The 24,169-nt window shown below is 37.4% G+C and overlaps 11 protein-coding genes and 1 non-coding gene across 12 annotated transcripts; 4 read left to right on the forward strand and 8 right to left on the reverse strand.

Annotated features, from left to right (window-relative positions):
* Nucleotides 1–89: 89 nt before the first annotated feature.
* Nucleotides 90–2,045, reverse strand: KEL3 (Kel3p; the record flags this gene model as incomplete). The annotated part of the gene is made up of 1 exon (XM_033913622.1): nucleotides 90–2,045. One exon carries the CDS (start codon nucleotides 2,043–2,045, stop codon nucleotides 90–92), a length of 1,956 nt encoding a protein of 651 aa, XP_033769513.1.
* An 825-nt stretch (nucleotides 2,046–2,870) lies between these two features.
* FUM1 (fumarase FUM1) lies at nucleotides 2,871–4,337 on the forward strand (the record flags this gene model as incomplete). Its single annotated transcript, XM_033913623.1, has 1 exon — nucleotides 2,871–4,337. The coding sequence occupies one exon, from the start codon at nucleotides 2,871–2,873 to the stop codon at nucleotides 4,335–4,337; it is 1,467 nt and encodes a 488-aa protein (XP_033769514.1).
* Nucleotides 4,338–4,853: 516 nt separating this feature from the next.
* Nucleotides 4,854–6,506, forward strand: CUB1 (Cub1p; the record flags this gene model as incomplete). The annotated part of the gene is made up of 1 exon (XM_033913624.1): nucleotides 4,854–6,506. One exon carries the CDS (start codon nucleotides 4,854–4,856, stop codon nucleotides 6,504–6,506), a length of 1,653 nt encoding a protein of 550 aa, XP_033769515.1.
* A 282-nt stretch (nucleotides 6,507–6,788) lies between these two features.
* APM1 (Apm1p) lies at nucleotides 6,789–8,216 on the reverse strand (the record flags this gene model as incomplete). The annotated part of the gene is made up of 1 exon (XM_033913625.1): nucleotides 6,789–8,216. The coding sequence occupies one exon, from the start codon at nucleotides 8,214–8,216 to the stop codon at nucleotides 6,789–6,791; it is 1,428 nt and encodes a 475-aa protein (XP_033769516.1).
* Nucleotides 8,217–9,068: 852 nt separating this feature from the next.
* On the reverse strand, nucleotides 9,069–10,724 carry THI21 (bifunctional hydroxymethylpyrimidine kinase/phosphomethylpyrimidine kinase; the record flags this gene model as incomplete). The annotated part of the gene is made up of 1 exon (XM_033913626.1): nucleotides 9,069–10,724. One exon carries the CDS (start codon nucleotides 10,722–10,724, stop codon nucleotides 9,069–9,071), a length of 1,656 nt encoding a protein of 551 aa, XP_033769517.1.
* Nucleotides 10,725–11,903: 1,179 nt separating this feature from the next.
* SPAR_Ptrna1W lies at nucleotides 11,904–12,009 on the reverse strand. Its single transcript has one exon. It is a non-coding gene; the product is annotated as a tRNA-Trp (tRNA).
* A 1,996-nt stretch (nucleotides 12,010–14,005) lies between these two features.
* On the reverse strand, nucleotides 14,006–15,646 carry CLN2 (cyclin CLN2; the record flags this gene model as incomplete). Its single annotated transcript, XM_033913627.1, has 1 exon — nucleotides 14,006–15,646. The coding sequence occupies one exon, from the start codon at nucleotides 15,644–15,646 to the stop codon at nucleotides 14,006–14,008; it is 1,641 nt and encodes a 546-aa protein (XP_033769518.1).
* Nucleotides 15,647–16,758: 1,112 nt separating this feature from the next.
* On the forward strand, nucleotides 16,759–18,021 carry BBP1 (Bbp1p; the record flags this gene model as incomplete). The annotated part of the gene is made up of 1 exon (XM_033913628.1): nucleotides 16,759–18,021. The coding sequence occupies one exon, from the start codon at nucleotides 16,759–16,761 to the stop codon at nucleotides 18,019–18,021; it is 1,263 nt and encodes a 420-aa protein (XP_033769519.1).
* A 501-nt stretch (nucleotides 18,022–18,522) lies between these two features.
* HFI1 (Hfi1p) lies at nucleotides 18,523–19,977 on the forward strand (the record flags this gene model as incomplete). Its single annotated transcript, XM_033913629.1, has 1 exon — nucleotides 18,523–19,977. One exon carries the CDS (start codon nucleotides 18,523–18,525, stop codon nucleotides 19,975–19,977), a length of 1,455 nt encoding a protein of 484 aa, XP_033769520.1.
* Nucleotides 19,978–20,087: 110 nt separating this feature from the next.
* Nucleotides 20,088–22,031, reverse strand: VIK1 (Vik1p; the record flags this gene model as incomplete). The annotated part of the gene is made up of 1 exon (XM_033913630.1): nucleotides 20,088–22,031. The coding sequence occupies one exon, from the start codon at nucleotides 22,029–22,031 to the stop codon at nucleotides 20,088–20,090; it is 1,944 nt and encodes a 647-aa protein (XP_033769521.1).
* A 326-nt stretch (nucleotides 22,032–22,357) lies between these two features.
* Nucleotides 22,358–22,873, reverse strand: YAH1 (adrenodoxin; the record flags this gene model as incomplete). Its single annotated transcript, XM_033913631.1, has 1 exon — nucleotides 22,358–22,873. The coding sequence occupies one exon, from the start codon at nucleotides 22,871–22,873 to the stop codon at nucleotides 22,358–22,360; it is 516 nt and encodes a 171-aa protein (XP_033769522.1).
* Nucleotides 22,874–23,303: 430 nt separating this feature from the next.
* On the reverse strand, nucleotides 23,304–23,714 carry ATG41 (Atg41p; the record flags this gene model as incomplete). Its single annotated transcript, XM_033913632.1, has 1 exon — nucleotides 23,304–23,714. One exon carries the CDS (start codon nucleotides 23,712–23,714, stop codon nucleotides 23,304–23,306), a length of 411 nt encoding a protein of 136 aa, XP_033769523.1.
* Between the last annotated feature and the right edge of the window lie 455 nt (nucleotides 23,715–24,169).

Below are 24,169 nucleotides of genomic sequence, written 5' to 3' on the forward strand. Positions count from 1 at the left end.
ACTAAGGAAAAAAGGACTTTATATGAAAGTCAAAATTCTATAAAATGTGCTATAAATAACTTTTAAAATCAAGTATAAAAGTAAAACCGTTACCTTCTTTTGGAAGGTTTAGTAGTCGTATCTCTTTCAATGATTCCACCTGTATCCTCTAGACGCTCTTCCTCAAGGGTCACCTGGTCTCTTCTTTCCCACCAACGATCTTCACATAATTCGAAGGACTTTGTCTTTAACTGTTTACCCTTCAGGTTTCTGTTGTTAGAAATAGACCAAGTTAAGAAGTTTGCACCTTCCCTTAAGTAAAATGCTCTTAAAGTTTCGAATGGTTTCGGATGTGGTAACCAAGACCTTTCGTCTGGAATCTCCATTTGCGCTTGTTTGTCGTCTTCGCCCTCGCTTTCCTCATCGTCGTCACCTTCAAGGAGTGCTGCATCTTGCTCCTCTTCATCGTCGTCCTCGTCATCCTCTTCATCCTCGTATTCAAACTCATCTTCATCGGAATCTCTATCACCTAGTCTTTTTGCTTCTTCAATGGCAGACAGATCTTCCCAGTAAACCTTGACACCATCTAATTTGTTCAAATCTATACTATAAAAAGAGTTTATAGGATAATCCTTCTCACCGAGTTCCCAGACACCACTGTAAATAAACAACGAGTCACCAACCACACAAGTTGCTGCGTTAAACCTTGGATGCGGTAATTGATTTGATATTGTAATATCATCTTGGTTCTCCAAATCGCTGTCATCTTCGTCATCTTCATCGTCGTCGATAGAGTTAGGACCTATTGCGGTGTTGTCATCATTGTTATCGTCATCATCATTTAGATTAGACTTGGCCAGAATGGAATTTAATAAATCTTGCAACTCCTTTTCTTGATCTTTATTAGATTTTCTTTTGCTTGTGGCGGGTGAGTTCCTATTATTCGTTTGACGCTGAGGCTTGATTCTTAGTTTAGACCATTTGTTCAACTCTAGGTGGAACATATATAAGTCGTTATAGAAAACAGATTCTAAGGATTCCTCAGTTTCTTGTAAATCGTAGACACCACCAAAAGCGACGGACTTATTTTGCTTCCATAGGTTGAACGAATAGCCAACCCTTGGTGAGGGCTGGTTTTTGAAATTCCTTAATTTTTCCCATTGCCACTTCTTTGGATCAGGCGTTAAATTCAGTTTCCATGCGTCATTCAAGATTTTCCCCTTCATCAAATTTTTATTATTTTTGGCAATGATTTTACAGTAACCACCCATTAATATGGCTGAATTATCTGTGGGGATGAAACAATGGCCAGATCTAGCGTCAGGCTTACTGTTGGTCTCTAATTTGCTCCATTTGTAGTTTGAAATATCAAAACACCACAAATCATTCAAGTAAGAAGTCTGGCCATTCCCCAAATCTCTAAACCCACCAAATAATATAAAATAGTTTTTCCAAGCAATAATTCTATGACCTGATCTGGCACTGGGTGAGGAATCTCTACCACCAAATTCCAATTTAGTGAATTTTCTTTCAGCACAGTCGAACAGCCACGTATCAGAGTAGTGATAAAATTTAGATTGCTTTGGGGAGGAGAATTCACCACCATGCAACAATGCTATTCCGGAAGGATGTACAGCAACAGCTGCACTGGATCTGGGCAAAGGTGCATTTTGAGAAACGTATTTTTTCCAGGAATTGTTCTTGATGGAGTATGAATATAAATCATTATAAAAATGTGTCAGTTTGGTTTCTGGATCTGTAAACTCACCTCCGAAAATGAACAATTCGTGTTTATTGTGTTGCGGATTTGCAAACATTAACGGATGGGTACGGCAAGAGGGTTTTTCCACAGAAGTGATATCTACGTGCTCCAATTCAATTTGCTTCTTGCTGAAGCTGGAAAGAATTTCATCAAGATCTTGGTCACTTTCATCATCATCGTCGCCGTCTAGGGACTTATTCTTGTTCTTGTGGAACTTTTTCTCTTGTTTTTTCTGGTTTTTCTGATTCTTCAGCTCAGCACGTGCCTTTTTGGCTTCTTTATCCTTCTTAGTCTTCTTCGCCATTATTCAATGTTTTTATAGCCTTGCAAACCTTTTCTCTTTTTGCGAGTAGCCGATCTGTTCTTCGAGATGCCCATTATTTTTTTAATCTTTTTTTCAATTTTTTTTTTTTCAGTTTTCTTTCAGTTTCATCAAATCTACGGTGAAATGGAGCAGAAAAAACTACTAAATGTTACTTTTACTGATATTACTACTACTACCGCGAACTATTGACACTACTACATTAACTATAACTATAACGACAAAAAGGAGTAAAGAAGGTTTGTAAGGCTTGGTATCTGCAGCCCCACTGATATACAGAATTGAGCCGCATAAAGCCACCCTGTAATACTGTTTGTTAAAATATGTCCTTGGGTCTTGCAAACCACAGGCGACATCAAAATGTCAGTACCTCTAATAATGATCACCCATGATCCGAATATAGACATGAAAGGTAGCCGTAATTGCCTCTAGTTCTTGCCATCAATATCTTATTGGAGGAGCTTCAGGCCCCTCTCCTGAGCCGATTCTCGGAATGACTACCCCGATTCCCGGAATGGGCGTTCGATGATTGGCTCTTTCCTGTAGAGTCCTTTTTACGTTTCTTATAGGCTATATAAAACCATCATCACCATTATCGACATTGCACTAGCCTCCGGCAGGAAGTCTGACCGAACACATGGAAGAGTGACTCTAGTTCTTTTTTCTGGGATACTCATATTCTTTCCCCATCATAGAATCATTTTTTTGCATTTTTGAATTCGTGACTTCTACTGCTGCAGCTGCTTTTTTTCTCAAATCAAGGAATTCCCATAAAGTCAAGCCATTAAACAGATAAGAGATATAATCATGTTCAGGATTACCAATTCTAGTTGCAAAGCATTCGTGCAATCGTCATATAAGCTCAATATAAGAAGAATGAACTCCTCCTTTAGAACAGAAACCGATGCATTCGGTGAGATCAACGTGCCTGCTGATAAGTACTGGGGTGCTCAAACTCAAAGATCCTTCCAAAACTTCAAAATAGGTGGTGCTCGTGAAAGAATGCCATTGCCTTTAGTGCATGCATTTGGTGTTTTGAAGAAATCTGCCGCGATTGTGAACGAGTCTCTCGGAGGATTGGATCCCAAGATTTCCAAAGCTATTCAACAGGCTGCCGACGAAGTAGCTTCTGGTAAACTAGATGATCATTTCCCATTGGTTGTTTTCCAAACAGGTTCCGGCACCCAATCCAACATGAATGCGAATGAAGTCATTTCTAATCGTGCCATTGAGATCCTAGGTGGCAAAATCGGATCCAAACAAGTCCATCCAAACAACCACTGTAATCAGTCTCAATCATCCAATGACACTTTCCCAACCGTCATGCATATTGCTGCCAGTTCACAAATTCAAAACGAATTGATACCTGAATTGACCAATTTGAAGAATGCCCTTGAAGCTAAATCCAAGGAATTTGACCATATTGTGAAGATTGGTAGAACACACTTGCAAGATGCTACGCCTTTGACACTGGGCCAAGAATTTTCAGGTTACGTGCAACAAGTTGAGAACGGTATCCAAAGAGTTGCTCATTCCTTGAAAACATTGAGTTTCCTGGCTCAAGGTGGTACCGCCGTCGGCACAGGTTTGAATACCAAGCCCGGATTCGATGTCAAGATAGCTGAGCAAATCTCTAAAGAAACTGGACTAAAGTTTCAAACTGCCCCTAACAAGTTCGAAGCCTTGGCTGCTCACGATGCCATAGTCGAATGTAGTGGCGCTCTAAATACTCTTGCTTGTTCTCTTTTCAAAATAGCGCAAGATATTAGATACTTAGGATCTGGGCCACGTTGCGGTTACCATGAACTAATGTTACCAGAGAATGAACCAGGCTCCTCTATTATGCCTGGTAAAGTTAACCCCACCCAAAACGAGGCATTGACTCAAGTCTGTGTCCAAGTCATGGGTAACAACGCAGCTATCACGTTTGCTGGCTCTCAAGGTCAATTCGAACTAAATGTCTTTAAACCGGTAATGATCGCCAATCTATTGAACTCGATTAGGCTAATAACTGATGCTGCGTATTCGTTCAGAGTACACTGCGTTGAAGGTATCAAAGCCAATGAACCTCGTATCCATGAACTTTTGACCAAATCTTTAATGTTAGTCACTGCTTTGAACCCTAAGATCGGTTACGATGCCGCTTCCAAGGTCGCCAAAAATGCTCATAAGAAGGGCATCACCTTGAAGGAAAGTGCGTTGGAATTGGGTGTATTGACTGAAAAGGAATTTGATGAATGGGTTGTCCCTGAAAACATGCTAGGTCCTAAATAAAACTGGCTAAATATCTATTATATACAATTTTTCTATGTTTAACCATAAAAAGGAAAATGAGGAAGTGAGTACAGTTTGTAAGTTCAGCATTATTCTTTCCAGTAGGGCCCCGCCTCTCGCCGATTGCGTGAGAAGGCGAAATTAGACGGACCCTCTTCATTTGATAGCACTAATGGGATCCCGCAAACTTACATCGCTACATGATTATTGCTGTTTAACCCATAATATACTTGTTGGTAAATGAGTATTTTGCGTCATTCTTTTTATTTTTCTTGTCATTTTGGGTCGGGTAATGGATATTAATATTACCCGCGTCAGAGAAAGGGGAATTTTCTGGAATGATAACAAATAAGAAAGTAGACAAGAAGAGCAAAATCTCTCTATAAAGTTTACGCAGCAAATATCGGTTTAAGAACAAGCAAAACAAAGGAAAAGAACTATTAGATCTCCGAGAACTTTTCCAATTTTTATCGTGCCAAAGTTGTATTAGAAGATAATAACTGTTTAAAGAAGAACATGTTTGCATCCGCTGGACAACACCCTCAAATTGTTCCTAAAGAAGAGGAATCTATACTAAACTACCTCCTTGAAGTGAGATCTTCCTTGGCTAAACTAAAGCAAAACAGGACTCAATATTTAAATTCTAAGGATGTTCAAACTACTTACCAACATGTTTTAACCAAAGTCAGAGAGTTGGATGATATTAGGAAAAACAGTCATGAGACTCCGGCTAAAAGCGCCGCTACTTTGATTCATAACACCGAATTACATAACAGAGTTGACTCCGTGCTGGATGACGTCTTTCAATTGCTCTCGCTGTGCTTTTTGACTGTTGGCCTAAAAAATTCTGCACCTGCGACTTATGCATCGTTATCTACTGTGGAAAGTCTTTTGGAACATTTAAATGAATCGAACGTCTTCACTCATCACGATTTGAGTCCTATCAAGGAAAGATTGGATGAAATCAGCAAGATCGTCGAACAAAAAAACTCAAGTCCTATGTACGATGAGGATGGAAATGATGACCGATTAAGAGAAATCGATAACGAAAGAAAAAAAAACAAAATCGAGGAAGATCTATTACTACGTGCTAAATTGAAGCATTGTAAAGACGAATATGATACATTGGAAAGCAAATTGGAGGAAATCGATCCGTCTTTGTCTACTGTGATGGAAAAATTATTCCGAATTAGGAGAGGATTATTATCATTAGTTGCATCTGCTAAGAAAACAATATCTAAACCTAGTGTTAATACCAACTCTTTGTTGCAGGAACAAAATGATTTGCAAAGAAACAATGAAAGCTTGACGGATGACAAGCATTTAGTATCCCAAGAATACGTCCATGAGAAATTATCAGCTTTGAAGAACGAATTAAGTGAGTTAGAATCTAATCGTGATGATTCTGGTAAATTCAAGTCCTTGGAGTCTCATCAGGTGGCAGAAAACGGCCAAAGTGTTCTTAATGGTCTATTGGATGATTGCCATGATTTAGTTAACGATTTATCACATCAAAAAAATGGCGGGTTGACATTAGATCCATATCTGCAACCAATATATGAACAGCTAATTGATATAAAGACTACCTTAGAAAATTTGATGATCACAAGAAGATGGACTTTGAGAGAAACCGATTTGTTCTCTTACCAAAAAAAATTGAACGAAATTGATAACAAAAGGATTAACGGTAAGTTCCCAACAAAATCCCAGGACTCAAAGGGACAGTCAATACTATTATACCTGTTGCGTAGATGTTATGCCATAATTTATAAATTGTTGGAAAGTTCAGAACCTGTATCTGAGGCGTTACAGCCAATTCATAATCAACTATCTACAGTCCGTCGTTGTCTATTGGAATTAAAGAGAATGGGAGGCGTGAATAACGAAAGAGAGTTGTATCCCTATCAAATGAAGTTAGCTTCATTGGACAACCTGAGAACTGACGGTATATTTTATGACTCTGATGGTAATATACCTGAAGGCCAAGGTATACTGAATGCTTTATTGGCAGAATGTTTTGATATCTTGCATGAATTGAAAGTGGAAGCTGAGGAAAAAGCACAAAACTCTACTTCTAGTGATGATTCAGACGATGAAGATAATGGAGAATCGATTGTAGACTCGAACTCAAACGACAGCGAACCTGAATCTGAATACCAACAAGAATAGGTGACAATATTTTTTTATCTTCCATCTCTCCCTATTTTTAGTAGAGGAAAACATAATAAAGAACAAAATGAAATACAGAAAGAAAAAAAGTTATTCTCTTATGTCTATGTATATAACAAACCCTGAATGAGCATCTATATAAAAACAAAAATATATAAACAACTTTATGTCATTATCATGATTGTCAGTAGGGAAAAGAAAAAAGGAAAAGGACATATATATACCCTGTATCTTTGTCCATGCACCATAGAATTTTGCCTTCTCTATTCATTTTTTCAGAGATTACGTCAGCCTTATTGTGTAATCATCACCACTTTGCGTGATATACCTTACCCATGGGTAGCTCTTGTACTGCAATTTGGGTTCATTGATTTTTAAATAACGTACTTGAATACCCGATGTGGTAAAGTAAGGTATCTGAAATTTGATTTGGACAGGTCCCTTCAAGATTTCTGCGTTATTTTTTGGTATTGTTCTATTGCCGTCCTCGTTAGTTGATATTGAAGGCAGCCCTAATTCTGCAGACATTGAGTACTCTTTACCACCTGGAAAACTTCTTATTTTCCATAGAATTGCACTTTTTTCAGGAACATACTTTAAGGACCCATGTGAATATTTGAAAGTTGGCGTGTCCGCATCGTCCGGAACTGGTATCAATATCTCCACATTAGTTGCAGTAGATTTTCTTTTAATTTGGGCCTTGGCCTTGCAGTGGATTTCAATCCTAGAATTCGAATGAACCTGGACGTTTACATCACACCAAATTAACGGTTTTATCGTGGTAGATAGCCTGTAGTTCATTAAATCGAACTTTCCATCAGGTGGTATAAACGTTATGATTTTTTCATTTTCGAATTTGCTTAATCGAACGCATTGATGAAATTTCAAATCTTCCAATTCAATATTGACCTTCCTCTTGCTTGTAGTCGATGATGACGTTATGGATGGTTTTTTATCAGTGTCCGTGTTATTATCGGGTGTCGTCGCGCTTGCAGGTGGGATATTAGTATCATCATCCAAATATTTGGAAAAAATGCCTTTATCGTTAATACCCAATTTTAGATCTGGCATACCAGACAATTTTGAGTTAACCTTAACATCGCCAATAATTTCTGATCTCAAAACTTGGCCTTTTTGAGTCATGAGCATATTAATAGATTCCACGATATCCAGAAAGGCCTCGTTTTTTTTGTGAGTAATACCTTCTGGCCTCCAACTAACTGAATTTGTCAGTGCGACGGGTGGTCTAGTGGCATTTCTCTTCTTCTTAGCGGATTTAACTAATTTGAAGGATTTTTGCGTTATGTACTGCTTCAGCATCTTAGTTTCGGTGATTTGTGGTATACCATAATCCATTACTTCATCCAGTAATTCGTATATTATAACAAAATTATCTCTAATAGATTCTTCTTCCACGGTTTTTAAGTAGTCACTCAGTACTTCTACTAATTTGTGCAAAAAGGTAAAAATGGCAGCCGCATTGGCACTAAGAGAAGTCACAATTGCCACCACGTACAGATCGTTATGCTGTATAAATAAATACTCGAGACCATTGTGGTTCAAACATGGAGGAATCAGATTTGATTGCTCCTCTAAATCCGAGAGTAATATAGGGAATTTGTCAATTGCAGAAAGTGGAATATCATCTCTATATCTTCTTGATAGGAGTGGTTTTCCATTATGGTCGCAAAAATATACTGCAGAAGCCATTCTGTGTCCCTCCAAGTTCGTAATTTACAATTTTCAGAAATACTCCTATATTTAATTGTACGACTTAGTTTTTCTATATGCTTTTTTCTGTTCAGCCCACTTCCCGTTTATTTCTTGATTTTTCATCATCCAGCAATATTTCAATACGCACAATTAACATCGCTATTAACGACTTCCAAAGACTATTATCATAATTAGAAATACCCTTTTTGCTTCGTTGGAACTACGTCTAATGATGGCTATGGGATATGGCGAGCGTATTTTCTACCATTGAAATGTATTCACCTTTATTATGTAACTATTATAGATTCATGGCGGTCCTATTGATAGTATGCAGGACTTTTAGGGCGTAGAAAATCTTGAGATTGGGCCGAATGCTTAATTATTCTCGGACGGGGAATAACTTGAAGAATATATATATAAAGACACACTCTTCATAAATCCTCTGTGTCAACATTAACTGTTTACTTAAGATGCTTTCAGTCGTGATGTTCTTTTTTTTCTTTTAATGTCGGAATTGTCTGTCGTAGTTCTGTCAGCTAATGTTACGAGAATATCCAACTGCAGTGTTAGATTTCTGAAAGATGAGAGGGTTTCTTGTGGGGTCTCTGCAGGAAGATTCTGCAGGATAAGTTATATAAACGAAAATATGGCGAATACTTGAGATATGTAACTGAGATGGTGGCGTCGCTAAAACACCAAAAACAGAACAAAGATTTTGGATCCTGACGAACAGTCTTTATTATATTGATAAAATTAAAAGAACTTTCTTATGTTATTGTTACCTATTTTTGTATAATTCATTAGTTCTATATATAACTTTTATATAATTTGTAAAAGTCGATGCGTCTATCATTCGTGTTCTAAAGCGGCGGTCCAGAAGTTAGCTTCCAACTCACAAACTTCAGCATATATTGTCACCAGTGTATCAAGTTGTTCTGGAGGATATGTTTCCAAGATGTGATTCAACAGCTTTTCGCCTTCAAGCATAGCTTCATGGCACCATGAAGATGAGTAAGTTTCACACCATTCACGGTAAACGGAGCCTTCTGCTGCAGTTACTTTATTCTTGATCTTGGTCAAAGCGTGAACATAGCCCATTAAGCAAGGATTAAGAGCTACAACTAACTCCTGCCAGTTACCTCTTCTGGAAACATCATTAAAGTAGCGACAGTAAGCCCTTAATGCAGGACCCCTCTGAATCTTTTGTAAGTAGTCCGGGTCCTTAACTCCAAATTCCTCTCTTAATCTTCTTTCATGTTGGCAAAGCCCATTACGAACGCATTCGACAATAACTAGCTCCTTTTCTAAATCTTCAAGACATGGAGATTTACTACCCGCGATGCAGGAAATCCTAGCATAATTGATTAAGTACAGGTAATCTTGTTCGATAAAAAATTGGAACTTCTTAGGCTCTAATGAACCGTCTGCTACTTTTCTAACAAAATCATGGTTCACATAGGAGTCCCAGTGAGGTTTAACTTTAGGGTGATTTATTAGGTATTTATAGAAACTTCCGCCAGGAATTTTGTTAAGACAACTTTTGACTGGCTTTTTGTGTACGGCATCTGATGCAGTGAAACATTCGTCACTGAGCATTTTTTCTAATGGAATTTCTACGGCGTAGACATGATTAATTGGCCCATTGTCCTTAACAGTTTCTTTCGTGACATCACAGCCAATGGCCACGGCATTTTGGACGTACTCAATACCACCATAAACAGATTGGGGAAGGGAGTAACCGCGAGCCAAATTTGATGCAATGGCGGAAGCTAGGGTGCACCCGGTACCATGAGTGTGGGTTGTATTAACAAAATTACCCTTAAAGGTTATTAACTTTTGTTCGGCCCCTAAGTAAAGAACATCGGTAATGTACTTTCCTTCTTCATCATTCCATGGAATGTGACCACCTTTCACCAAAATATTGGAACACTTGGTGATTTTGGCAAGGTCTTTTGCGACTTCGAAAATGTCTTGCAATTTACTTATTTCTCTGTCTTCACCTAACAGCTTGAAACACTCTGGAATGTTAGGAGTCAAAATGTCAGCAAAAGGTGCAATTTTCTCCGTAATTAAGCTAGCTATATCCTTTCCAGCTAAAGAAGAGCCAGAAGTAGCAACAAGGACTGGATCAACTACTAACTTAGGCCTATTTTCACCAAGATGCAGAAGTTTTTCGTGCAACACCTCGATAGCAGCTGCCGTAAGCATGCCAGTCTTGATGACGTCACATTTCATGTCCTGTAAATTGGCATCCAAAATTTGGGAAACCACTTTTTTTGGCGTGTTATTAATGCTGTATACTTTAACTGGAGTTTGAGCATTCAAAGCAGTGATACAAGTCATAGCATAGCATCTGTGTGCAGTGATAGTTTTCACATCTGCTTCAATACCAGCACCACCGCTAGGATCTGTTCCGGCAATAGACAAAACTGTAGGTAATTTTTCATTATTGGCCAAACTGAGATATGGTGGAGGTGTGTTAATATTGACTGTAGAATAGGTCATTGTGGAAAGACAGTTGATTTCCTTGTATGTATATATTTATTTCTTAACCTGATCAGATTTGGAAGTATAAACAATGATGCAAACGATGGGTACTGATTCCAACTTTGCATATTTGTCTAGTGCTATAAATAAGAGGATTTCTCTTGCCAGATGGAACAGCTCTAAGGGTTTCCAATATTCAGTCTGGAAGCATCGATCTATCAGAAAGGAGAAGTTATACGTATACGTACCATTAGAGAAGCACGAGATCGTGAAGTGAGAGCAGATCTGGCAGTTGCTAAAATATCGCGTGCACATTCATGGGGTAAATATTACTATAGTACTTCGTGTATATATGCAAATATAGGAAGCGCACGCTAAATGTCAAATCAGTAATAAAATAATGAAAATCACGTTTCTTGTAAAACAAAAGCGATTCACTTTATTTTGGTTACCTTCATTGTTTTTTCGAATACTTGAGCTCATTCGTAACATTTTTATGATAGTTTTGGAAATTCTATAGGCTAGTGAAACTTACACAGCAATTTCTTGGGAGTCCATTTTCGTTGACAATCTGCAGTTAGTCTGTGATGCATGAGAATGAGATTGAGGAGAATAAATTGGTTAATTGTTGAGATTCCATTGTTGTTAAGGGATATAATATTGGGCATACAGAATATACTAGAAGTTATCCTCGAGAATATTCGAATTCACAAAAGGGAATCGATAATTCTACATAACAATATCACATCTTCTTTTTCATTTTATATTTTGTCGCTCATTATCCCATTACTCTATTAATCCTTGCGTTTCAGCTTCCATTAAACCTGCTGTAATTTCTCATATCCTTCGCGTATAAACTACGAAATTACAATTAATAGTTCCTTAATTACCTTGAGTGATGGTAAAAGGGGCGGTTTATCATTTCTTCACCCTTTTAAACAGCGTAAAGTAATTCAAACATAGAGAAACTGTATGTTTATACATTATCTATTTGTTTTAGACAGTTGTTACAGTTACCCGTGAAGATAGAAATAAAACCCACTTGTTTTTAACAAATTTGTCATACAACGACCGATGGGGTGATTGTTGAGCTTGATAAGATAATTTAAAATGCTACTGTTGAAACTAACTGTCCACTGTGATGATGACAACGAATAGCGTCCTCATAATTATGAGGGTTTAAGGCAAAAAATTAATTGAAACGGACAGGAATTGAACCTGCAACCCTTCGATTGCAATCTTATTCCGTGGAATTTCCAAGATTTAATTGGAGTCGAAAGCTCTACCATTGAGCCACCGCTTCAACCTTTGTTGAAATATGTTCCTGTTAAAATCTGGTATATTCTAGGGGATTGTAATTATTTGAAATATTTGGTCTTTACACACTCTCAATGTTGGAATGTGAGAATTGGGTGAATAATTAGATAATTGTTGGGATTCCATTGTTGTTAAGGGATATAATATTGGGGCATACAGAATATCCTCGAGGAGAACTTCTAGTATATTCTATATACCTAATATTATAGCCTTTAGTAACAATGGAATCCCAACAAATATCTAATTATTCACCTAATTCTCATCTCTCATATCGTATAAGAAGATTTACTTTTATTCTTGATTAATACTGCAACCTAACTACTAATTATCAACAAAATTTCAAATAATACTAGTCACTAATCATCAACAATTTTTGACAAAAATGCCACCACTTTTAATGGACTTCGTATATGATTTTCACCGTTGACTTGAAAAAACTAGACATATGGAGGTAAAGGCGCTTTGTTAAGCGCTTGAGAACAAAAATTGAACACGAAAAAACCCTCTGATAAAGGGCGTCAGAGTGTTGTTGAATATAAAGTAAGGACGGCCATCTATCTTTTGTTTACCTAGTACTATCCCGTTCTTTTGTGAGAATTGTGGTATGGCGGCTGATATAAATGAAAGTGATAGTCATGTTCCCATTATCGCTAGTGAGTCAAATTCGGAATCGAAGTACTACAAGCTCTGCCGAGTTACTTTCATTGTATTGGTTATTAGGGATTCATTAATTCCGCAATACATATTGTATAAGCGTTCGACGCTTGCTGATAAACCATATTTAGCTTTTGCATACGCAGCGTTTGTTTCAGTTGGATGGTTTCTAATATGGGGAGAAAGAGCATACAGAACTCAAGAAAGGGGACAATCTTCAAGATGCACCAATGCCAATTGTCCTCTTTTACGTTTTAAAAAAGAGCAGCCCAAGAATTTTACGTATACGTTCTGGTTGATATTTTTCCTTGCATATGCGGTTTTGACAATTTTTATTTGGATAGTTCAATTATTTTTTCGAAAAGATAATGTTCCTAAAATATCATCGCGACTTATCATACTAGATATTATCATTTTATCGTTCAATGTGGTGATAGCCCACAGTTTTAACGTTTATTTTTCACACAATGCTACTGTCGAGATTCATGATGATAGCTTCATAGTTTGAACAATTTTAGCATTGCTTGATGACAGTGGTACGAAGTAAACAAGGTCGTATCAAAGAAAGCCAGGATAAACACTATATATTTTAAAGTTGTATTCATAGCAAGCAACTGCATAAATCAGCGCTAAACATGTATGACAAATTTTGGCACTATACAGCTGGTGAACTGAAACAATATTTATACGAAGTATCCGTATCTAGGATGAAGTGATGATAATTGAATAGTTTCATGGTATATACGCTAATAGGTAGAAATGTTCTTTTTTAAAAGTGAAACTTTAAATTCATAAACATAGCGAAAGGAAACAACACTATATATATGGAATGTGCTAGAAGTTTTTCTCGAAAATACTGGAGTTCTTAAAAAGGACTAAATAACTCTGTACTATATCATAAACTATCTAATGTTCGTATTATATGCCGTCGTTCATTATCCCACTACATAATGAATTGTTGAACTTCAGATTCTATCAAACTGGATGACAGTTTATCTCTATTCCGATATTAGACTTTTCAACAAGATTAAACTTGAATGGGATGTACGAATAAGATACTTTTATCTGTCCATTTTGGTGATATTTTGCTGCTGATTCTAGGCAGAATGCAGTTTGACTTTACAGCATTTTTTCACGTATCCATTGATTATTACAAGTGAAATATGAAAAATATCTACCATGTAGAGTTATACCGATAAATTGAGTACACAGTTTCTTTGTTTTTATCCGGAGAATTTGAAGCTTCCTTCTATAAATCTTATTATATTTGTCTTTATTTAGTATTTTTTTGGCTAATTTGCATCCCTTTATCATGAAAAGAACAGGAACTATACTATCTGGGTATTGCCCATACCAAAAGAAATTAAGGATGAAGCACTACTTGAATTTCCGCTATTTATGGTGCCAGTTGGGGAGGGGAACATTCCATGGTTAATGAAGCTTGTCTTGGGTGGCCCCCCATTGAGGTAATGCGCCGTTGCAGGGTTTTGGTTTTCCTTATTAGACTCACTTATGTTCAGTAAATCAATATAATCATTGATTGCGTTATTACTGTTAGGGCCCGTAATTCGTTCGTAGATCCTTTGATTGTTATTGGTGTTCACGAGGCTATTCACACTAACGGTGCTACCACATACACTGTGTGACTGCTGTTGACTGAATTGGTACATATTTGGTGTGATTGGTGAAGATTGTTCCATATTCCGGCTGAAAACGCTGTTATCTGAGAGTGAGCTCATATTTCTCATTGGAGTATGGCTTTGAGATGAGGAAGCAGGTGATGGAATACATGTGGTATTTGAATTTTCAAAAGAACATGATGGGGTTGATGTGGTAAGCTTTCTTGATATATTCAAGTTGGATGCAATTTGCAGTTTTCTTTGTAGGTCCAATTGATATTCTTTTACTTGATTGATGAAGGGCAGAACACCGCTGACCGTTTTGTACACTTCCATCAAGGAGTTAGGAATGGAAACGATGCCGTTCATTAAGGTATTTAAAACTTCAGCATTTTTGCTTTCTGATGTCATTGGAGTCATTAAAAAGGGACCGTGGTCTTGATTAGTGAATTGGTTGATGATTGAGAATATACCATGCGATACCTCAAAAAGTTCATACTTTAGTAAATCGTACTGCCAGGCGGAGACATCGATCAAAAATTTTTTTAAATTAATCAATTTGATCTTTATTTTCAAGTCTTCTTCTTCCTCCTCCTCTTCGTTTTGGTAAGGCCTTTCGTCTACGGTAGCATCACTATCATGTGATAATTGAGACTGGCGTTTTTCGGAGCATTGTTTGTCATAAGTAACTTGATTTTCATAAAGTTCGTATTGCATCAAACAATTCTCATCAACATTCAAAACGTAATCATTGATCATTGGCTCATAAATATTCCAATTTAAAGTGTCTAGTATATGTCTTTCCATTTGTAAAAACATTGATTCATCAAAGACCTGGCCATCACCACAGTAATGAACTAATTCAGAGAGACGAGGTATACGGGCCCTTGGGTTAGGACCATAGAATCTTCCGCCGGTAGGAATAACCACATTATTGATGATGTGGTTACAACCACCCCAAGTCTTAGCAGCTAACCAGAGGCAAGTTGCCACAACTAATTTGGCTTGATCCCGCAATACAATTCTTTTGGAACAATAGCGGTCATATAATCTAACTGAATGGAAAAAAATACCATTTGTGACTCGAGTCACCACAGATAGCTCGAACAAGAAAGTAATGATGTTGGATCTTGTTTCCACAGGATTCATTTCAGGCTGCTGATCTATTAGTTTTGGATTAGGTTTAAACTTACATGACTGTGCAATAACATTCGTGGAGATTTCTTGGTGGTATTCTTGTAACATTTCGAAATGGGAAAGAAGTTCCGCATTAGATAGTTCGATTGGATAGTAGTCGGGTTTAGTATCGATGACGAGTCCCATACGGGGTCTTGAATCAGCACTAGCCATTATCGGTGGTAAAATTTAATGAATGAATGGGAAAAAGAAAAGATTTTCTTTTGTATGCAAATTATGATGTGCTAAGCGAATGAATTGGTAGCTATAGAGTCTAGCAATGCTGTATATAAGAAGAAAATTTGACGATGAAGTAAAGTAGATGTTAGAATAAAAAGAAATTGACCTTAATATTATCTATGACCAATGCATAAAGAAGCAGCAAGAGAAGCATAATAGTAATGAAAACTGATTGCTATTTTTTTATATATGAAATAGATAGTAAGTTAAACAAGTAGCCAGAGGCTGCGTGCGATACGCAAATAGAAGGCGGATCTGCGTTCTGCGTTTGCGCAGGCCTTTTTTTTTCCTTGCCATTTTTCAGCAGGGCTGTCAGATCAACATTTCGTAGATGAGAGCCTCAAAAAGGGCCAAAAGTTGTTTCAGTTGGTGTTCATTTCAATTTTTAGCAGTTATACTGAACAGGCTACGCCAAATGTACTCTTTGCCAGGCGTCCGCATGCGGAAACGTAACGGTTTTTGGCGCGTTTCGTGACTAGAACACGCCGTTTTGAGGTTCAACGGGACGAATTTCGTGTATTTCCGTTGAGGCAAGTTTCGCGAGGATTTCCATTTTTGGAAAGAAGGAGCCGGGTAAAATGCGCGTGTATTGATAACTTGGCACTTATGGACCCCAGTAGTATTACTAGCAATGAATAATTGGTTTAGCTCGCATCTTCAGGGACGAAGTCCGGGGGATACGAAAAGGATGGGATCACTTACAGATGAAAACGAACACGATTTTAGTAATCTGCTGTCCCTCATGGAGAAAACAAAAAAAAAGTTACTGCATCGCAACATACGCGGTACTGGAAAGATTTTTTAAGCATACAATGGAAGTAAAGGTGCCGAAAGAAGGGTGACTTGAACAAATTTTTCTGTTGCGATATATCACGCTCTCTCATAAAATAATTTCTGACGCGACTCGTTTTTGTGTCGCTCGGTGAAAATCACGAAAAACTTGACACCTTGAAAACTATTACAACGTAGAGACCGAAGACGAACAGATCAAAACAACAAATAAGGTCGATTGTGAAAGCGGAATAGAGGCGAATGACTATTGCACAATGAACCAGGAAGATAACACGGGCGGAGGAGGCATTTTTGGCCTTTTCAAGTGGACTAAGGATGCATTGTTTGGCACTGACATATCACCTTCAATGAAATATAAAGATCAGGAAGAACGAAGAGATCGATCTCGATATGCCCAAGACGACACAAATTACGCAATGAACTTTGGAAATGGCTCCAATAGAAGGAGTGCGAACCTATCAAGATCAAATTCGTGGTCTGGTCTGGATTCAACGTTTCAGAGGAAGTACGAATTACTCCCGGAGTTCAACAAGAACGGCTTTGACTCAATTGGTAACAATAACTACTATAGCAAAGATAGAATACGATCTTTGCGAAGTCCTGCTCCGGTAGTACCGAGAGAACCATTTCGTGACGAACCTACAGACACATTTGGCCACAGATTACACACTAAAAGAAGAACTATAAATGAGCTTTCCAATTCGCAGATACCCTTTATACCACCTCAAGAAGACGACCCTTTGCTCTCTCAGTTATTTCAAAAGAGTGAAGTTAACGAACTCAGAAGTTCCCCTTATAAGTTATCGGTTAAAGATATACCAGGCAAATTTCCATCTCCCTTAACAAAACGTGATGAAATAGACAATTACGGTGTCCGAGACGAAGATGTCTGCCAGAGGAATATAGAGTATAAAAAGGCATATTTTGAGCTTTTTGCCCAGATGGATTTGAATAATAGAGACCTGGAAGACTTGTGTGAGGATGTTAGAGAGCAGCGTGAGCAATTCCACAAGAACGAGCAAACTTATAAGCAAGCATATGAGGAAATGAGAGCAGAGCTGGTAAATGAGTTGAAGAAATCTAAGACACTTTTTGAAAATTATTATTCATTAGGTCAGAAGTACAAGAGTTTGAAAAACGTTCTTGATCAAACAATCAGTCATGAGGCTGAACTGGCCACTTCTAGGGAACGACTGTACCAGGAGGAGGATTTGAAAAACTTTGAAATACAAACCTTGAAGCAAAGACTATCTGATCTAGAACTCAAATACACCAATTTGCAAATAGAAAAGGACATGCAGCGAGATAATTATGAATCCGAGATACATGATTTATTATTACAACTTAGTCTTCGTAATAAAAACGAAAGAAAAGATACTTCTGCTGGTTCGAACATTTTTTCAACTGTACGATACGACAGGACTCCATTTCACAATGGAAATAACAGTTACGACTCTAATTCGCATTCATGGGACACTGATTACTTAAAAAACATAGACGGATTCATAGAGCGCTGAGGCAAAAAAGCTGACGTTGCCTTCTCTGTAACATTAAAAACGCGTTGTAACGGTAACAATAATAACAATAAAAATGGGTTAACTAATTATGTATGGAATTTTATATATAGATAATGGAATAGAAGAGATACTTCCTTATTACCATCACTCAACACGAGCTGTAATTTCGCCCATTTTTCTTTATTTTCAGATTGCGATTTTAAACAAAAAAAGTGAAAGTTGAAGTTACGATGTGACATAAATTTGTTAAAATGAAAAAGATAAAATTCAGAATAGAAAAAAGAGTAACGCGGAATTATCTCTGTCAAATTGTGCCTTAAACATCGCACTTGCAACTGATTCATTAAGTCTCGCTGTCTTTTTCATTCGTCTGCTCGTTATTATCATTGGAAAGGGCTTATCTTCTCGCACGTGATTTTTCCCGCAGAATAACTACTGAGATATAACTGGTAATAAAAATATAGCAAAATCAGGCAGCAGTACGCTTGGATTTCTTCTATCATGTCAACTATACAATCGCCGGCACCAAAATCTTTGCAGCCAACTTATTCAGCCGCTTCACCAGGTTCTACGGGTACGTATATGAAGCCAGGCTTAATTGGTAGTCCTGCTGTTAGCAATCACACCGAGCCTAACAATGGTAATAATGACACCGTGGAAACTCAGGGACCAAACCAAAGAATTGATTTGGGCGCCATGATCGAAGAACTGACCTCACTATTGGGAAAAGAAAGTTGGACGAAATATGCCCAGATCATTAGTCTTTTCATTTTAGGCAAGTTATCTAGAAAGGAACTTTGTAATGAATTAGAACTACTATTCTTACCAAGCGCTGCAAATTTAGAAAAATCAAATACGAATCATCACCATAGTTTAGTACGACTTCATAACCAACTTTTATTAGGGATATTTGCTAATTCGTTACGTGAAAATCCTCTTGGTAGAAACGGTAATGAGAGTTCTTGGGGTTTTGGTAATGGAAGCAACAATCCAAACAATAAACTAAAAAAAACTAATAAGCATAATTCACAAATTGAAGTTTATAAGAAAATTGTCATGTCGTTACCTATAAATGACCGAAATAGACTGAAGATGATTACGAAAGAAGCCGGCAAAAGAGGTTTTATTTTCTGTTCTGTTTTTCAGGCTAGATTGAATAATATACCTAAGATTCCTATTGTAACTAATCCAGAAAGTTTGAAACGTGTCAAGAGTAATAACCTAAAAACGCCTCTAGAATGGTCGCAAGATATAATGAATGGGTTCAACGTTCCCTTAGCAAGCGAAAGTCATTCTTTGCCGGACACAGATTCGTTTTATTTAAGAATGGTTGGTATAGCAAGAGAGCATGGGTTAGTTGGTACAGTGGATGCACGTTGCGTAGAGCTTATATCACTGGCATTGGACCAATATCTTAAGAACATAATAGAGTTTACTATTGATACAGTTCGTTATAGAAGAAAAAAGTATTCCGATTATTACGATTTAAATGAAAGTGGGCTCTATAAGTCCGTATCGGAGATGGCTGCTGATAAACACGATGCCAAAATTAAGCAATTGAACGATGATAAAGATGAGACTGATTACGTTGATGAAGTCAAAAATAATAACAGTGGCAAGGACGATATTGGCGACATATCAATGAGCAGCATTACAAAGGCTGGCGAAGGAGTTAACGAGGAATTACATGAAAATAGAACAATATCATTAACGAATGAAGACATATATGATTCGTTATCTATATTTCCGAATTTGGTTGAACCTTCGGGGTCGTATTATTCGTTAACTAATTTGGGGTTAGTTAACGATGATGAACTAGTGGATATGAAGAGCAATATTGACGATTTGCCGGATTTCTTGGACGAAAAGCCGACTTTCACACCTTTGGACGAAAGAAATGTTGGTACCAGGCATGAATTAAATTGGCTAATCAAAGGGATTTTAACTGAGGATTGATGTATAAAATGTGTGTGTATGCGGTATGTTGTAATATTTATTAAAAGATTATAAACATTTTTTTTGATATCTAGACGCCTATAAGAAAAAAGAGGATGATGCGATTAAGTTTAAGTGGGCTTTTTCTTTTTCTTACAAAGTTGTGTCTGAACTTCTTCTGAAATTGTTAGTAATTTACTAACATTCTTAGAATCATTCAAATTTAACAAGAAAAAGGATTTAGTATCGGAAATTAATTTTTTCAAAACAAGTGCAATAGGGGTTTCACACGATTCCTTCTTAAAAATACTTTTATCAAATTGTTCAATGGATTTCAGATTATTTAACTCGATAAAGTAAAAGTCCACCGGTACGGGATCGTCGTTGCCATCGTTTTTTGAATCTCGAGGGAAAAATTGCACCTTAATTATACCCATTCCAGAATGGGGTAAATTTGGGTGTTTATCACAGCTAAAATTTAAGGGCAAGTCTTCGATTCCATTTTCTATAATGACAAGTTTAGAATCCAAAGAAATTGAGTTCTTTTCAAATTTCAATTTTATGCTATCTTTATCATGATGGGAGTAATCCAAAAGCATGTCTTGGGAAAATTCATCATCTGATAGAAACACAAACTGTAAAGTGATGACGTATTGTCGTTGATATATTGTGTCTTTTTCGGTCAGGAATTTTATTAATGACTCTCTCAATGAGCCATGTGGGGTGGTGCTTAGAGATATCAGGTTAAAATTTTTTCTTTGGTTGAGACACATATCGTTGTAAACTCTGTACTCTTGAGAGAAGAATTTATCTTCAGAAACTTTTAAATGCGGTATTACTCTATTAAATTTGTAGACACGCTCGCTTAGACTTTGAGTAATTACACCATTTTCGTAATCAAATAAAAGATTCTCAGGCAAGTTTTGTTCCATGACGTAGGCATAACAGCGCATCGTACCCTTTTGTTCAATAATAGAGTTTTCAAGCTTCCTACTTCTTAATAGTTCTTTTTCCACAGTATTATAGGTATCATTATAAATTTTTTCCTGCTTAGAGGCTATTTCTTTCAAATTTTCCATTTGGTTTTGTAAATCTTCCAAATCTTGTGTATTTTGTAAGGATTTGCTTGCTAGTGGGTTGTTTGCCAGTTCCAATTGTTTTATATTTTCATTTATTTCTGAGATATTTTGTTCCGAGCATTCAGTTTGCTTATCTACGTCCACGATCTCCTTGAGTAATTTCTCACTTTCCGATTGTAGAGTGGCTATCTGATCAAGCAATTCACGATGCTTATTCGTCAAATTTTCCATGGATTTTGACTTAGTTTCTTTGAACGCAATAAAATCCTTCTCCAATTGTGATTCGTGATTTACCTGTCTTTCCAAGTTTTGCTTCTGTAAATTTGCCCAACTTTCATTAAGCTCTTGCAACGTTTCCTTCAGGTGAGATATCTCTTCTGTGATTTCGTGGTCAGGCTCGACATTTTCCATGATTTGTAGTTCTTTTTCCCAAAATATAAGTCTCCGATTGTACAATTCTTGGGATTCCCGTGTTTTCAAAATCAAATTATGATCTAGTTCAGTCTGCAAATTCGCCAAAGCAGATTTGTTTTTCTTAATCAAATCATCGCGTTCACCGTCCTTGGAGTTCAGAATTTGCGTCAGTTCTTTGACTTGTTTGAGATATTTCGCTTGTTTGGATTTTTTCTTATAAAGTTCAAATCTGGACTTACTTAGATCTCGAAACTTGATGGTTTTGATTTCTCTTTCGCACTCAATCAATTGAGTCCTGAGTGAATGTCTTTGAAACCTTATTTTGTCCTGGCGGTCTTTTAGGTCTTTAATTTTGCTCATGTTGATGTTTAAAGAGCCAGATCGAGATAGGGGTGAGAGGGAACCTTTTACGGGCGGAAGAGCAAATGGATTTTTCATGGACGAGGGCCTAGAGCCATTCATAGTATTTGTCGTGTTTGTGATATCCATCAGATTTCGAGATTTTGATGAGGATACATTATCGGTATTGTGTAAGATTCTATTCTTCGAGAAAAATGTGTGTTTGCTTTGCTGTGACACCATAAATAGTATGGTGAGGGAGACGTGTGTGTGTGAGTGTTGTTATGACATTTTGTTTCCTGTATCTTTCATTGTTTTGTTTTTTGTTTTTTTTTTCATTTCTTTGTTTACCTATTTCTCTTTGCCGCAATTGCAAACATTATTAACCAAATTGCAATAAGTAGGACTAAACAATAAAGAGGCGGCAGTGGAGGTAAAGGAAGGGATATTGGAAAATGGTTGTTAAAAGCATTATAAAGTCTACTCGTTTCTTTATAATTATAAATATATATATATATAGATTATTCACAGGAGAAATTGGGGCAGGAAAGGGGGAAAAAATGCAGACATCAACTAAAGTCGTTGTTATTAACGTTTCTTGTCATCTGGGGCAGAGCGACTCTTATCCCATCGATATCTTTGGACATCTTGATCTGGCACCCAAGCCTGCTTGTCTCTGTAAGTCCATAAGCTAGATCGAGCATATCATTTTCATCATCTTCTGGTTCCGGCAGGGCATCGTAGTAGTCCGGATCAACGATAACGTGACAAGTGGAGCAGGCACAAGAACCACCACACGCACCTTCCATATCTAGGTTATGACCTTGAGCGATGTCCAGAATAGTCTCGCCCTCACAGACTTCGTACGTCTTCTGGGAGCCATCCTTTAGGATAAAAGTTATCTTCAGTTCTTCGCCTGGTTTCGGTTTTTTCAAATGTCCATGGTTTAAGAATGAAGATGTAGAGAAGGGCAGAAGTCTCGTGGTTGTGGTGCGTGTGAGCAGAGATGGAGAGGTGCGCAGAAGATGTGCTGCGACGTTCGATATTCTTGCTGTATGTCCAGCCCGAGCAGCAAATTTCAGCATCGAGGAGTAGAGTCGAATGTGAATACGAGAACACGATAAGTACCTATTCCGTACGGTCTTTTCCCCCTTCTGTTATTATGTATATTATGCATATATATACATATATATGTGTATGCATATATATATTCATTTCAAAAAAAAAATGCAGCTACACGCCATGAAGTTTCAATCAAAGTTTTTCCGAGGACCAAAATTGGCCTGGCAAAAAACGGAAAGGTAAAGGAATCATGTAAAGATGACTAATAGTAACAAAAAAAAGATATAGTAGAATTGAGTAGGTCTATGTATATGATTATTATTTTTTCTCTAAAAAAAAAAAAAAAAACTATGTAAAAGTTAAGAATATGCTTGGGAGGAATGCCGATTTAAAATGTGTAGGATATGCGATGCAAGGGGTCGTGAGAACAAGTAGAGGACTAGTAGATGCGCGTCATACCGACGACAACCATAGTCTGTAGTTCTGTTGTGCGACATTAGCAAAGGCATCGTTACTTGCAAAGGCAAAACTAGAAGCATTGTTAGATTCCTTAGTAGCGGCAGTGACTGCACCGGCAGCGTTACCGCTAAATTCCATATCGAAGATACAGTCGTCTTCCGCACTCGTTATTATGTTGTTGTTCGTCTTATCTTTAGTGTATGTGCACTCTGACTCATCGACAATTGGGTACGATAGCGGAGAAGTTAGCAATTCCTGTTGATAAGATTGAGAAAAGTCATCAGCATAACTAGATCTGTCTGGGCTATGCGAGAGCATAGGTGGCTCGAAAGCAGCATTTGAAAAAGAAAGAGGGAAGACCTCGTCTTCATAGCGCGAGATGGGGGCAGATTCCACAGAGGACATTGTAAATTATTGCAATTGTATATTATTGTTAATAGGTTTGATTAATTTGATTTGGTTTTTCAAGACTAAAACAAGTAAGAGAGAAGGGTGGATGAGCTATAGACCCTTTGTAAAATCAAGATGAGTCCTGTTCTTATATATACCTTTTTGCCTAGAGCCGCTCCTTATGCACCGTGGAGTAATCACCGTTGTAAAACCACCCGGGTGTGGATGTGGATGCAAAATAACAGTGCAATGAGTAATAACAATGGTCATAAACGTGTGGTGTGCAATGTGTCATCTTCGCGCCCGTGCTAAAAAAAAAACCAAAAACTGCGTAACTTAAAGCGAAAAAAAAAACAGTGGTTATCCCGCGGCTTTCCACACCCGCGGTGGGTCACGTGTGTTTATTCTGTTTTCTTCTAACGGCTTCTGTAGATTTCCGTACAGTTCCACGCCGCGCCACAGCTTGGTTC

Source organism: Saccharomyces paradoxus, chromosome XVI (genome assembly GCF_002079055.1).
Source record: "Saccharomyces paradoxus chromosome XVI, complete sequence".
In the NCBI taxonomy this organism is placed as follows: domain Eukaryota; kingdom Fungi; phylum Ascomycota; class Saccharomycetes; order Saccharomycetales; family Saccharomycetaceae; genus Saccharomyces; species Saccharomyces paradoxus.